A 15,481-nucleotide genomic window follows, 5' to 3' on the forward strand; every position below is an offset into this window, starting at 1 on the left:
TTTTACAGTTTTAAGTGTTTAAGAAAATCAAAAGAAAAATAGTATGTCAGGACGTGGGAAAATTATGTGAAATTCTAATTTCAGTGTCCAGAAATAGTTCCATCAAAACACAGGCATGCACACCCATGTATGCTCTGTCGGGCTGCTTCTGCGTGACAACGCAGTGTCGGGGGTGACAAGAGACCACACCGGCACGAGTCGCGGACATTTTACTCTCTTGCTCTTGCCGTAACAGAAAAGCGTGATGACCCCAGCTCTCTGCAGCTACCACTCTGATTTCAAACACCTGTTGTCCTAGAATCACCTGTCTTCTCTGTGGCTGCCGAACAACTTGAAGAGAAATTTTGTTCAACTCTGTACCCTGGGCCTGTTGTAGTCTCAGGAAACACCTCTTCACGGTCCCCACGCCCACAGGCAGACCCTGACGCCTGGGGTGGCAGCGCCACTTCCCTTTGGCTCTCCAGCACTGGCAGCGGGACGAGGGTCTGCTGGAGGCACGTCCCAAAGCAGACAGCAAACTCCCACCTGCCGAGAAACCGCTGTACCGCCGAACTGCCTAAGGTCATGCCACTAGAAGGGGCAGGGCAGACATTCAAATCGAGAGCCTTCCCTGCAAACTTGACACTGCCCTTCATCTTGTCCAAACTCAGAGCCACCACGTGGAGGGATAAGAGGAGCCCCTGGGCCTGGGGAGCTGGGGCTCCTTCAGCGGCGGAGTCAACTCCACAGGCATGTTTACTGCGTGGGGTTTATAAGCAGCATTTGTCTAATAAAGTAATTTCGGAACATCTCACATCCCCTAATTACTTGTCACAATAATGGGAGGCATCTCCCCGCACGCCTGTTTCTCCCAACGCCGGCTTGGGCCCCGGAGGCGCAGAGAAATATAACCGCTCACGTACTCAGCAGTTGGGGTGCCCGATGCACAACGGCACACGCAGCCACCCGACTCACGCCACGCCCATGCACACGCACGGGGAGCCGTCCGCTCGGACCCCATGGCATCACTGACACTTCCTGGGCCAGCCCTTCCCTGGAAAGGGGCACCAACATGTCCAGCATGGTGCCAACTGGACACAACTGGGACCTGTCTTTGAGAGGCAGACTTGGGTGTGACATACGGAGGAACTCTTCTAATGATGGGGCATCAAATGGTGCCCCGTGGAGGGCATTTTGCACCCGATGAGGAGGGGTTAGCTTTTGAGGTTCCCACAGGTCGCAAGTTGAAGACATAGAAATGGTCCGTGCGTTTCTTGGAGGTGTCCAGGAGCTCAGCGTGGAAGCACAGAGCAGCTGGTGGGCTGAGGTACGGAGGAGATGCACAGCTCACACACGGCGACTCTGCGGCCATCCTCCAAGTCAACCGGAGCCTTTCTTTAGGGTCTGATGCCAGCTTCTGTCACCGTCTCTGCCTCTTGGGAGAATCAGTTACCAGAACCATGACGTGGTGACATATGTGGTTTCAATTATTTCCTTTCTGGGTCCACACTCCTCCCCCTCTGTCAGCCACCCCTCCTGCTGGCCCTGCGTCCCTCACGTCTGCCTAACTCCCAGCACCCCCTACTCAGAGCCTGACCACAGCCTTTATTCCCCAATGTCATGGTCTGGAGGCCCCAAAAAAAGTGCCCAGGAAGAGTCTGTGTGTTTGCGTGTCTCCCCTCTTCCCCTAAGTGTACATGGACAGAGCTGGCCCGAAATTTTCTAGAAAACAGCTCCACTCTCAACCAGAAGAAAACTGCTTGCTCCAGGCAAATTCTCCTCTCTCTCGTGACCTTGCTCAAAGGGTCCCTCTCCCTTGCAGGGTTCCAGGTGGATACAGAACTGAAACATCTGTTTGGGTGGTGTTTCTCCTGCTCATCCCAAGGTGGGGACTCATTCCTGGGGCCACAGCACTCTCCTGCTCTCTGATGTCACTCAGAGACACCGGGCTTGTGTGTGTGTTCACAGCAATGCCCTCTGAGCTCAGCTGTGTTATGTAAAACACAATGGCATTTCTCTGACACCAAGATCAACTGGAAAAGGCTTTAGACACACAGATGCCGCCTGGCACAGGCAGACAGGCCGTGCCCCTCCAGTGTAGACGCCTCCCTTGGACCCCTTGATTTCCAACACTCTGCCCGCCACCTGCTCCACGGAGGTGGGCCCAGGCCATGGCATTTTTCTCACTGTTTATTTCAGACTAACCATATTTTCTTTCGTATCATTAGTTCCTGGTCCCTTCTACTCCCTGACCAATCTAGTTTCCTGCAGGCCTTCAGCAAGCCTAGGAATCAAAGTAGAATACAGGGTGGGCCCCACTTGGGTTGAAATTGCATCTCTACTGAGGCTTAGTTGTGTATCCTGGTATAAGCCATTTACCTCTTTTAGGCTCAGTTTCTTCACCGGTAATATGGGGGTTGTAATGGCTATCTCTAAGGGACAATTGCCATTTTTGCCGACACAGAAACCATTCTCCTAACTTCTGGTGTCAACACCATGATTTTCCTTTAAGGAAACCACATCTTTCTTACTCTGAGTCCATATGGTTTTGATGGGGCTGCTGCTCCTACATCACCAAAAGTAGGCTGACAGCCCTGGGTTGGCCGAGGAGAATATAGCAACTGCCTGGCCCTAGTGATTGGTCCAGGAAAGGCCACGTGACCCAGGCCAGGCCAACAGAGACCATCAGCCTTGGGACTCCTGCTGCTGCTCTCCCTGGGAATTGCTGCAGAGGTAGAATGTCTCTAGAGCTAGTGACAGACATCCTTGAAGCACTCCTGAGAAGAAACCAACATGGAAGAAAACAGGACTGAGAAAAAAAGAGAGCGATCCCTTAGGACATTATCTAACAATATGCATCTGGCCATGTCTGAAGTCCACCCTTGAACTTCCCAGTGACATGAGCCAATAAATTTCCTCTAAACTAGTTTGAGTTGTGTTTCTTGCACTGGCAACTGAAAGTCCTGTCTAAAGGCACTACCTCAGGGCTTCTGTCAGAATCAAATGAAACAGCATGTACTATCACCTAGCAGGCTGCTGGCACATAATAGGAATGCATTAAATATTAGCCACCTTCCCAACAAGAGACGGAAGGGGGAAGTGCCAGTGGACACGGCCTGAGTGCAAGGTGTCTAATCAACAGAGCAAGCGCCTGGAGGAGCCAAGAAGGGATGAGATCAAACCACAGGTGGGAGGGATGTTTCTGCTTCTTCCTCGGGGGCAGCAGGAAGGAGACTCAGAAAGGTTGAGGGGGGGAAGGAATGCTGAGGGACTTCACAGCAGGTAGCTCAGTCTCCTCAAGCCTGGGCGTGGGTCTTCTGCAGAGCGAGGCAGGTGGGTGGCCGCAGAGGCGCGAGGGCAGCAGAGAAAGGTTGCAACCGCGGCTGTAATTGTTAGCAGGAGAAAAATGGAAGGTTGCTGCCTAGCAAAGGGCCTGATGACTTTTTTCTTATACGGTGTCTTTGGCTCTAATTCTATCTCCCTTGGGTACCTTGAAAAGACGACACCACGTCTCGCTTCCCAGCAGACAAGATGAGCGCAGGGGTCCAAGCTCAGGAATGGCCCCCACCTGCAAAACACAGAGCCCTTGTTTGGAGAGAATTCCTGTTGATTCCAGCTTCCCACCTGTCCTGCTTCTGCTAGAAAAAGAGAAACTGGTTCACAATAAAAGCCACTCTTCTACCTAAGCTCTGTCCCTGCTCATGGGGTTCACTTGTCTGCAGTACTCCGCCCCCAATCCCACACCCCTGAGACCTATGGCCTCCTTAGACCAGCCCCTCACCTCAGGTCACATGGCAATCCAACTCAGCAGTCAAGGCCAGACCCACGGCAAATCTTCCAGAATGCCCGGTTCCACCTCTCCCTCCTTTCTCTAAGTCAGAGGTTGGCCAACTTCTTTGTAAAGGTCTACATGGTAAATAGTTCAGGTCTTCTGCAGTAAACGGTCTCTGTCACAACCAACTCCTCGACTCCACCGCTGTGGAGCCAAAGCAGCCATAGGGAACATGTACACAAATGTGAGCATGGCTGTGTTCTAATAAAACCTTAACTTATGGACAACAAAATGCAAATTTCACGTAAGTTTCACATGTCATGAAATAGCATTCTTTTGATTTTTTTCCAACTATTTTAAAATGTAAAATCATTCTTAGCTCACAGGTTACACAAACTGTCAGTAGACCAGATTTGGCCCATGGGTCGTAATTTGCCGAACCCTGCTCTAAGTAATGAACGGCAATGACTGCTAGTCAATAAATTCCTACTCTACACAAACACACGATTTTCTACTTCCCTATCTAGCCACTGTTACAGGCTTTTTAGATCAGTAGGACCCCTCTCATTTTATAATCGAGAAAACTTGAGTGTCAGAGAGCTTTTGTGACTTGCCGTCGAGTACCCAGCTGCTTGGATTCCAAGTCTCACTTCCTCAAGCTCTTTCCAAAGCCTTAGTTGTCTGATTTGCAGTTGTCCGTAACCTTGACTTGTTCCCCTGCAGAGGTGTGAGCTGCCTGAGGGCAGGGCTGTGTCTCACTTCTACCCCTGTGACTGCCTCGCCCGGGCCAGCCCATTTAGCCACTCCACACGACAAACTACACAATGAGGCTGGTGTTCCTTTAAACGCAAGACCACAAACCACAGAGCACCCTCAGCACGGCTTCTAGCACGCTTCTCTAGAAACCTCTCTCACTCTCGGAGACAATTACTGAACACCCCCTCTTCTCTCCCCATCCCCCCTCTGTCCCCTGCTTCCCAAGTCTCCCCACTCACTCTCAGCTACTGATCTCACCCCATCTTCATTTACAAAGGGAAGCCATGCGTGGACACTCCCTTATCTGCCATCCCCAAATCCACAACATCCCTCCATGCGAAGCGGACCCCATTTCCCACTCTGTCCTCCCAGCCTCTCTGCGCTCATGCTGTTCCTTGAACATGCCACCCACACTCCCCGCTCAGGGCTGGGCCCTACCTCCCCTCCCCACTCACCTGCCGCCTTCACTGCTTCCCTCCCTTTGGTTTCCGAGCAAGGGTCTCCCAGCCTCCCCTCCTCTGAGGTCCTCCTGGGCCATCGAGACTAAAATCGTCCTCCCCTATCTTTGCATCCAATGACTTTGCTTTATTTTCCTTCTCCCAGATCTCACTCCATGGCATGGTCCCACATACACACGTGCACGTGCACTTCTGCTGAGCCCCCCAAGTGGAGTGTGAGCCCTTTAAAGGTAAGGAAGGACGTGACCTGCTTTGCTCAGTGATGGACCCACCGTCTAGAACAGCCACACAGGGCAGCTGCTCAACACACGTGTCTGAAGGCACGAAGACAACCCGGAGTCCCCAAAAGAACTTGCCAAATTCTCTTACTTGAAACTTCCCACCCCTGCCACTTTCTCTCCCTGGACCCCAGAGGTCTACCTTCCTGGCCCAGGTCCCAGGGACCCTTCAGGAAACACTCTCCTCCCTCCGCTGCTCTAGCCCACAGCTCCAGAGCCTGTTGGCATCCAAACTCTAATATTTCCAGGGCCTTGCAAACTTCCTTTGACTCGGGAAGCCCAGAGTGGCACTAGAAACCAGCAATGCAATTACAGGGCTTTTAAACTGCCAGGCTCCTCGGTGCCAGTTTCCCCAGGGGCCCCTCAGAGGCCAGGATTGTGTTAGACCAGCGGAGGAGGAACGAGCACTCCTCTTTGTCAGAGAGGAGTGCTTTCCCAACTAATGCAGCAGCTGCTTGCTCAGGGCCCGATAGTGGAGCCAGGGCTCCACACCCCAAATCAGAACCCGGAACTGGCTGCAGTCAGAGGGTCTCCACCAGGGTCAGCTGGGGTAGGGTGAGGGGCACTGACGTCCAAGTCCAGCTCATCTCCTTGGCAGAGAATCCAGGGCGTCTCCAGGATGCCATCTGCTGCCCCAACACGTGTCTGCCCACCAGCCAGCCAATGACGTTGCAAAGCTCTTCTAGGTTTATGAGTCTGCCTTCTTCCTCTCCAGCCTGTAACTGCTTGAGGCTCATGGACAATGGCTGGTATGTCCCCAGAGTGGGTGCTTAGCCATTGTTTGCTGAGTAAAGACATCACCCAGGAGAGGCGGGTAAGGCCTGCACTGCATGGGGTAGGAAAAGGGTCCCCAACAAGTGCACCTCACATCCCAGGCTGGTGACTGGGACCCACATATCTGCCCCACCAAGAGCTCGGCCACCACCAGGACTGGACAGTGAGCTGCTGCTGCTCCTCCAGTCTCTGGAACCCCTCTCCTGAAAGCACTGAACGTCAGAGCTGGAAGAGACTTCTGGGGTCTTCTGGGGAATCGAAACTAGGGAAGCAGATGCCCAGAGCTGCTGGTGGCCTGCTGGCATCTTAGCAGGACTTCTGGGCGGAGGGTGGGAATGCTTCCCAGGCACGCGGCACTGGGGAAAAGGGTCTCCATCCCTTGGGCTTCTCTCTCAGCATTCACAGCCAGCTGTTCTGACCGCATAGGTCTGGGGTGGGCCCCCACCCCACATGGCCCCAAAATGACAGTGAGCATTTTTAACAAGCCCCTCAGGAGATGCTGAGGCAGCTATTCTAGCACTGTCTGCAAAGAGTCGGCTGGATGTACTCCTTTCTTGATAAATAATTAACAGTCTCAAAACGCCAAATGGTGCGATGCTAAGAACTGTGTCCTTCCTCAGCCCCTTTCCCAGTGTCAGGCGTGCATGGCTCCTAAAGTACGAGCAGGGCACAGAGCGGTGCCCTCGAGCTCTCCCTGGCTGGGAAGGCGATGTCCCTTGGAAAGATGGCGCAGGAGCCCCTCTGAAGTCACCGCCCAGTGGGGTGAATGCATAGGAGCTTTCATGCTTGAGGACCATGCTCCACTGCAATGCACACCCCCCACACAATGAGAAGGGCCTAAGCCAACGTGAGGCCCTGCGCTGGGTGGGCAGGAGGAATGAGGAAGCCCCCACTAGGCCCTTCTACACCAGGTCTCAGTGAGTACTCATGCCCATCCCGTAGGGTGGCTACTATTGTCCCCATTTCACAGATGAAGAAACTGAGGTCCTGAGAGGAGCTCAGGCTCTCCCAGGTCATGCATCTGGTCCGCAGCAAGGCTCAGAGCCCATAGTTTCCAGCCCGGGGTTGGTATTCTCAGCTTCCCCCCAAGGCCTGAGACAGTGGTCACCATCCCGACTATAGATGAGACTGCAAACTCCCTGTTTCCCTGCAAGGAACACAGCCCAGTGGGCTGAGAGACAGCCGAGACCAGGGAGAAGAGGGCTGTGGGTGCCGATCCCAGGGGGGCCTCTGCCACAGTCCAGCCACCAAATCACAAGGAAGATTCTGCTGGTGTGATGGGCCTCTCCACATCCGGCTGTGAACCAGGGAATCGAGAGAGCCTGCAGCCCTAAAGTGCTAGATGAAAGCCCATCAATAAACCTCCTGGCAAGGCCTGACCTGGGCATAGCAGGGCTGTGCCGTTCATAAATTTCCACCCTGACATGCCAGCTTCTGCACACAGCCCGCGGGGAAGGGGAGACTACACACAGCCCATAGGAAAGGGGAGACTGCACACAGCACATGGGAAAGGGGAGACTGCACACAGCACATGGGAAAGGGGAGACTGCACACAGCCCGTAGGAAAGGGGAGACTGCACACAACCCGTAGGAGAGGGGATACTGCACACAGCCCATAGGAGAGGGGAGACTGCACACAGCCCGTAGGAGAGGGGAGACTGCACACAGCCCGTAGGAGAGGGGAGACTGCACACAGCCCGTAGGAGAGGGGATACTGCACACAACCCGTAGGAGAGGGGAGACTGCACACAGCCCGTAGGGAAGGGGAGACTGCACACAGCACATGGGAAAGGGTGACTGCACTGGAACAGCCTACAGAAGAGGCCCAGAGAGGAGCAGAGTGTCCCACGCCCTAGGAGGGACCTCAGAGCCTCTGGCACCCTAAGTGCCTCTCTCCAGACACCACAGTGGGAACTGTTCGTACCCAGGGCATCTGGACAAGCCACACACCTCACAATTAAGGACTGTCCCTGGCCTGGAGCTCTGGGACCTCAGGCAGGTCCTAGGCTGGTCTCATCCAGAAAACAGAACTGGTGATAACTCAGATCCTTCCCACTCCACAATTCGAGGAGGCCTATGGAAGCCTACCTGTGAGAATCTTGGGAGGAACTAACATTGCTAGGATAACCACCGAGACCCGGGCGCCCTGCGCAATCTACTCCAATGAATCTCCTCAATAATCCCACGAGAGGAGGCCTGGCATGATACCCATTTTGCAGAGGTGAAAACTGAATCTTGCAAAGTACAGTCACTTCCCCAGAATCACAGCGCTATTAAGTGACAGACTTAGCCACTCAGAAACTTTTGGAACCTGACAGAACATAAGTAAATGAAAGTAACACAGACGGAGGTTGGATTCAAACCCAGCGCCGTCCCACAATTTCTTCCTCTACCCCAGTGGTTCTCGAAGGGAACATCTGGCAATGTCTGGAGACATGCTGGGTTATCACAGCTGGGGGAAGTGGTGCACAGCTGGCATCTGGTGGGCAGGAGCCAGGGATGCTGCTGAACAGCCAACAATAAACAGGACAGCCCCCGCCACAAAGATCATCTGGCCCAGAATGTCAAGAGCACCACAGTAGAGAAACGCTGACTTAGAGCCAGACAGACTCGTGCTCTGGGCTTTCACTATACAGCACCTCTGAGGTAGGGCCCACCTCTGAGGTGGGGTGCACTGGGTGTAAACAGTTCTGTGGGAGGCTGGGGAGGGGGCGTGGATCTTGTTCACGTAACCTTGGGAAACAATGGGCTCACCCAAACAAGGCGGCTTTGGTGCAGGACTTCTCAGTGTGTTTATCTGTGTGGTCAGGTTTGACGAGTCGACGTGCCTAGACCAAGCCCCTGTTGGTCAGTCCAGCACTAACCTAAGTGTAGGTACTGATTAAAATCCCCAAGCAGATGCCTTTAACACGTTGTGTATGGATCACGAGAATCTTCATTTTTGCCGTGTCCCACTACACAAAGGAAGCTGCTTTCTGCAGTATCACACCAGGAGGGACTACTAACATCATAGGTGAGTAAATCCTAAAAAATTCCATAGAAAAATAATAAATGACATAGAAGCATTTACGCTTTAAAGAGAAGAGTGCATTTTAAAGTAGTTTCTTTTAAAAACCTGCCGGAACAGAGGGGTATGAGGGATTTAAACCCCGCTGTACGCAACGTGTTAAGGAAGAGAGATTATCCTCCGTGACCTGGGTGGGCCTGGTTCAATCAGTGCGAAGGCCTGAAGAGCAGACAGAGCTGACACTTCCCTAAAGAAGAAACTCCGCCTACGGACTGGAGCTTCTCCCCAGGCCCAGAGTTCCAGCCTGCCCTCCCCATGCCTGCCCGTAACACTCAGACTTGCCTGGCCAGCCCCCAAAATTGTGTACGCCGGTTCCTTGCCATAAATCTCTATCTATCTATCTGTCTATCTGTCATTCTACTGGTTCTGTTTCTCTGGTTGAACTCTGTCTGATACAATTTGTATCACGATTCATAATCTCCGAGAGAAGAGCACAGCTTTACGACAATTCCCAAACAGATTTGGCCAGTGGGGCCTTGAGGTCAAGGAACAGCTCATGGGATTCCTGTTAGACAGTCTCTCTCCCGCTTCCACCTTTCTCCCCCGCCCCCCAAACTCTTATTTAGGCAAACTGGCGAGCCAATCACAAGGGAGCATCAGCTGCCCGTACAGCTGAATGCGACCACGTGCTCCCACTGCGGGCAGCGCGCCCTCACCCTATCATGTCAGCTGCCAGCGACAGTCTCAGCTGCTGACAAGACACATCCTCACGCCAGGTCAGGTTGGACTCCCTGAGACACCTCTGGGGCCCAGACCTTCACTCTCGGTCAACATCCCGGTCTGGAAAGCAGAGCTCACAAGCCACGGGATGGCTCACACAAAGTCCCTGGCACAGAGGGTGGTGGGTGTTCAACCAGCGCCAACCCCCCTCTCTCCTCCCCCTGCTGACAAGCGGTGCTAAAACAGGCCTCCTACTATATAAGGTATGAGCAACGTTTTAAAACCACTCAAAATGTTCAGCTGTTGCCAAAAGACGCTACGAAGCTCTCCTAGGCCCGGGGCCCACCCAAAATCTAACAGGCCCGTGTTTACAAAGCAAGTCCATGCCTCTCTGAGGCTCCCACACACATCCCAGCTGTCCCTCCCAACAACTCTGTTTGGAGAGTCTCTGGCAGTCTCACCGCCAGCTGGTGACTCTCAGAGTGTTCCCGACGCTCAGCCTGGGCCCTGGGTGCCATTCATGGGTGGGAGCGAGGGGGAACCAGAAGACACTTGTGCTACCTAAGGCCCGAGCTGGAGGGTTCATGTTGGAGCTCTGAAAACAGAACATGTGGGCGACTCTCACAGCTAAGGGCAGGGGACGGGGCCTAAGACAGGTGTGTCTCCGGGCCTGGCTTTGCCTGTCTTGCTGTACACAGGCACACGCGTGAGCACACCTGTATACACACACCTTCCTAGGACTCGGCCATCCTGGGACAATCCAATCACACTGAACAACAGCCAAGAACTGCCAAGAAACACGAGCCCCTTGGCTGGACGGAACACAGCTCATGGCTGATGCGCTAAGGCACATGCAGGTTGCACAGGGGAGAGGAAATCAGCCTTATTTATCCTTCCTCCCAGCACGGGCTTTCACACGATAGGGACATCTGATCACCAGGACAGCTTGTTAAATACAGATTGCTTGGCCCCACTCCAATCCGTCCCATTCAGCAGATCTGGGATGGGGCCCAAGAATTTGCATTTCTAACAAGTTCCCAGATGAAGCTTCTGCGGCTGGCCCAGGGGCCTCGCTTTTAGGACCCTCGCTTTATAGTTCGGGTAAGTCCATGGACTCAAATCAGCCCGTGTGAGTGTGAGCTGGGAGGGGGCGGGGTGGGGGGCAGGTGCTGAGAGTGGGGAGCCCTGCCGCAGCCAGGCTTTCTGACAGCTGCAGGAAGTGACAGTTGACAGCCTGATAGCAAAGAGACAGCAAACTATAAAAAGCAGACATAAGAACTCAGAAAACAAAGCCGTCTGAAGCCATCTCAGTGGGATAAAGTTACTATATTATATATATACCCCTAAATAAATCCTGAGGAAGCACTCTCTCAAAGTATCAGATAGTCAAGTTATTCACAGCAAAGACCCTGAAACACGAAGAAAGTGATACTTACCCTGCTTAAGAGGGCAGAGAAACATAAAAATTAATCTTGTAAAGAAATCTACAGCTAATTGGTTGGCAATAAAATCACGAGTGCTCAATGGATCACAGAGTTGGCAATTTGGAAAATTTTTCTCCATGTACTAATTCATGTACCTCATTACCCAGGGCTTATTTGGCACGTGTACCTGCGTACGCGTGCAGGCACATGTACGCACAAGTACGTACTTCATGTAATTGCATCCCCTCACACTCATTGCTGCCCTTCGTCAGCTCTCATCTGACACATTTCCTCCTTCACCATCAAGGTTCGAGCTCCAATTAAAGGCCCCTTCGCTGCACCTATTGCATCTTTAATTGTTCAAACTGTCTTCCTTGCCAGAAAGCGAGCACTGGGAGGGAACAGAGTTGTCACTGCTTTTTTCCTTAAGAGGAAAACGTAGTAGGTGCTCAGTAAAGGACGCGGACTAAATGAATCTCCACACACGGGGCACTTTTCCTGCAGACTCTCACACCCCAGCCCCCTCCCGCACCCCCTTTACAAAGACAAAGAAAATGTAGGTCAAGGAGCACCCAGCACATACCTTTAGGCAGCCCCACATTCTGAAAGCTTGTGTAACTTGTGCCAGGGCGCACAGCAGTTCTCTGGGGGGAGAGAACGTGATGTCTCCCAGCTCTAGGTTTTAATCCAAAGTTGCATATTCCAGGTGAGGTGGGGGACAGGGAGGAGGGTGCAAACTCAATTAGATCATTCCTCTCCAAGTGTCCTCTCCCATCTCCTATCCCCAGCCCCACACCCCCCACTGGGCACAGGCCCCCCCCTCCTCTCACTCCAAAGGACCCACCCTGCAAAGAACAGGGCTCAGCACTCCTGGCCCAGAACAGCAGCAGGTAGAAAATGCAGCACAAAACTGACGTGTGGAGAAGGCCCGCTCTCCGTAATTGATTCATTTGCCTGTAAATAAGGAGCAGTAATGAGAAGCAGCCCAGGCTAATCGTTAGCAGGAACCCCTGTGGGCTGGGGAGTAGAGAACTGAACCTGATTGCATTAGCCACGCAGGCCTCAAGGACACCCCACGTCCTTGCCACACCCCCAGCCTGGCCACCCCTTCTTCCCCTCCAGACTGCGTACAGCCTGCGAGCACACGGGTCCACCTGAGAACTCTGCGGGACCCCGAGCCTCCAAGAACCCCATTAATACGGACAGGCAAGTGGGGGACCACCTAGCAGCTGCCTCAGGCCATGAAGGTGGTTTTTCTCATTCCTCTTTGGTCCAGATTCAAATGGGTTGGGATTCTCCCAAAACGTCTCCCCAGGTTTTTCCAAGGGACGATATTGCTTTTTAAGGCAGCAGCTTTTCCTATTTGCCATTAGTATGTCAAAGGCACACTTCCTTTCTCTCCTGTAAGTCAGGATATACTACATGATGCAGAGGTAACAAACTCCCTAAGATCTTGTTGACTCTCAATTACAAAAGATTATTTCCCACTCATGCTGCAATGTCTGTCACAGGTGGGTTACGGCTCTGCTCCAAAAGCCGAGCAGAAGGAGCAACCTTAACAGGAGAGTGCCCATCCCACGGCAGAAGGAAGGCGAGTACGGCAGCCACGCTGGCTTTTACAGCTTCTTTATTGGCCAGAGCAAGTCACATGGCCATGCTTAGGTTCAAAAGCATAGGGACATATACTCCTTCCCCAGGAAAAAGTACTAAAGAGGAGGATGCGGAATGAGTTTAATAGTTACACCATCCACAGTAAGCCTTGACTTCCCAGGCTTCCGTCATCCTTTTCATCCATTTGTAAGTCCCCACCACCACCACTTTCCCCATCCTCACCACAACCTCACCACAACGTGGTACCGTTATGACTGCCTATCTTAACCCGGGTTCCCTGGCGCAGAGATCCTGCCTGGGAGAGAAGCTTCCCTCCTCGGAGTACAACCCCAGGGAAAAGGAGACGGAGAGCACACAGAAGGGGATATTTCAGTAGCATGCCACAGGCGGCATAACAAATACAACTGACTATTCAGGCAGCAATGGTTCACCTGCTGTACCTACCTCTTCATAGTTCATTTGTGGGGAGGAATGGACACGTTACCCGTGGACTCCTTCCTGGCCCCACCCGTCAAAGTCAGCTCTATGGAACAATTACTGCTTTGCCCTTCAAGATGTATAACCTGGTCTCCCCAAGCAACCTCTTGAGAGGCCAGAGTTTCCAAGGGCCCCGTGGCCAGTCTCTTGGTCTGCAGCACTGTCTTTGAGGGTCCTCTGGCTGTAGTGGGGTGACGTCAGTGCTCGAGAGCCGGCTTTGCTGCTGTGGGAATATCATGGTGAGCTCCTGCTAAGTCTGCTCAACTGGAGAACAAAGCAAGTGACCGAGGCCCAGGCACAGGGAAAGTGTGGCCACATGGACCTGGGGTGGCATAGAAACGGAATCCAGTACTGCCCCCGTCTCGTGCGTCTCAGATCGTCTCATCCCCTTTATTTAATATATTAGGTTGGTGCAAAAGTAACGGCGGTTTTTGCAATTACTTTTGACCTTTTAAACCGCATTTACTTTTGTACCAACCGAATATGTATCTCAGATCAGAACAAGACACCCTCCATTCTTCCCCAAGCAGTGACATGAAAATCCGGTTCTTCAAGGTGATGGCAGTTTGCAATCTCCTGAGAAGACTCAGAGGGTTTGCAAGCCAAACTTGCTACGTCGGCATTACTGCAGCCAATCCTAGAATTGTCATCAATGATATTCATCATTCGGCGTCTATTTTTACTGATCTGGATTGCTTCCCTGGTAGGGTGACCTAGCCCTTCATCCCCAAGAGGTCTGAATCCTTAGTTGCCTCGACCTTGTAGAGACATTGTTGCTCGAGTTGCCCATGGGCACAGAAGCACCAAAATATGCCCTCAGTGAGTCCGTCCTCTAGCTTCCGGACACACTCTTCTGTCCCCATTATATAAGCAGCATACTTAGCACTGGTAATGAGTCAATTATTCTCTTTTTTTACTGGTTTCATTGGCGTAACGACCTAAAAGCGGGCGAGTGGAAGCTGCAATGTCTAGTTAAGAGAGACCTCACTGTACTCTCCGGAGTCACCATTCCCTTCGGACAATGGGCTCTGGGTCTATGCACAGAGAGAAATCTGGAAACCAGGCCAGAGGCCGGGATTTTCCACTCCTGTGGATGACCTCAACATCCTGACGGGCCGGCAGCTCTGGCTTTTTCTGCATCTATGGTGACATTCGGATGGTTTTCTCCTTTAGTCTGTTAAGGTGCTGAATTTACTTAATTGATTTTCCAATGTTAAGAAAACCTTGCATTCTTGGAATAAGGCTCTTTTGGCCATGATATATTACTCTTTGTACATCATGCTAGATTCAATTTGCTAATATTTTGCTCAAGACTTTGACAACTATATCCATAAGGGATACTGGTCATTTCTTTTATTGTCTTTGTCTGATTTTGATATGAACAAGTTAGAACGTGTTTCTTCTTGCTCTGTTTTCATAGTTTACTTAAGACTGGTATATTTCTTCCTTAAATACTTGCTAGAGTTCACCAATGAAACTATCTGAGCCTGGAGGTTTCTTTGTGGGAAGCCTTTTATATTTACACAGATATTTACCATTTCTGGTGCTTTCCATTCCTTCCTAAAGATTTGCATTTCAGGTGATGTCATTTTCCTTCAGCTTAAAGAACTACCCTTAGCACTTCTCGTAGTGCAGTTTTGTTGGCAATGGATTCTCATTTCTTTTATCTGAAAATGTCATTATTTCACCTTCATTCTTGAAGAATATTTTCCCGAGAGACAGAATTCTAGAGTGACCCTTTTTTTTTCACTCAGTACCTTGCAGATGTTTCTGTACTATCTTCTGGCCCCTGTGATGAGTGATGAGAAGTCAATGGAAATTTGAATCATTGCCACCATGCATGTAATGTGTCGCTTTTCTCTGGCTGCTATCACGATTTTCTCCTTAGCTTTCGTTTTTAGCACTGTGGTTATGATTTGCCTAGCTGTGATTTTCTTTGTATTTGTCCTTGGGAGTCACTGATCTCCTCAAATCTGTCCATTTATGTTTTCACAAAACGGAAATTTTCAGCCATTATATCTTCAAACATGTCCCTTTCTGCCCCATGCTCTCTCTCCTCTCCTTCCGGGACTCCAATTCCACAGACGCTAGAGCAGCTGAGGATGTTTCGTGGGTCCCTGACGCTCTGTTCTCTTTTTTATTCAATCATTCTTCTCTCTCTACTTCAGATTACAGAATTTCTACTCATCTGTCTTCAAGTTCATGGTCTCTTCTGGCATCTCCAT

The 15,481-nt window shown here is 51.6% G+C and overlaps 1 protein-coding gene across 1 annotated transcript in view; it reads right to left on the reverse strand.

The window, feature by feature from the left end:
• Nucleotides 1-11,893, reverse strand: part of LOC109444937 (uncharacterized) — a 90,722-nt gene extending 78,829 nt beyond the window's left edge. The window contains exon 1 of the mRNA XM_074317703.1: nt 11,752-11,893. Within this exon, the coding sequence (XP_074173804.1) occupies nt 11,752-11,769 (18 nt within the window). The 5' untranslated portion in view covers nt 11,770-11,893. The remainder of the gene's footprint in view (nt 1-11,751) is intronic.
• Between the last annotated feature and the right edge of the window lie 3,588 nt (nt 11,894-15,481).

Source organism: Rhinolophus sinicus, linkage group LG13, assembly GCF_036562045.2.
Source record: "Rhinolophus sinicus isolate RSC01 linkage group LG13, ASM3656204v1, whole genome shotgun sequence".
Lineage (NCBI taxonomy): Eukaryota > Metazoa > Chordata > Mammalia > Chiroptera > Rhinolophidae > Rhinolophus > Rhinolophus sinicus.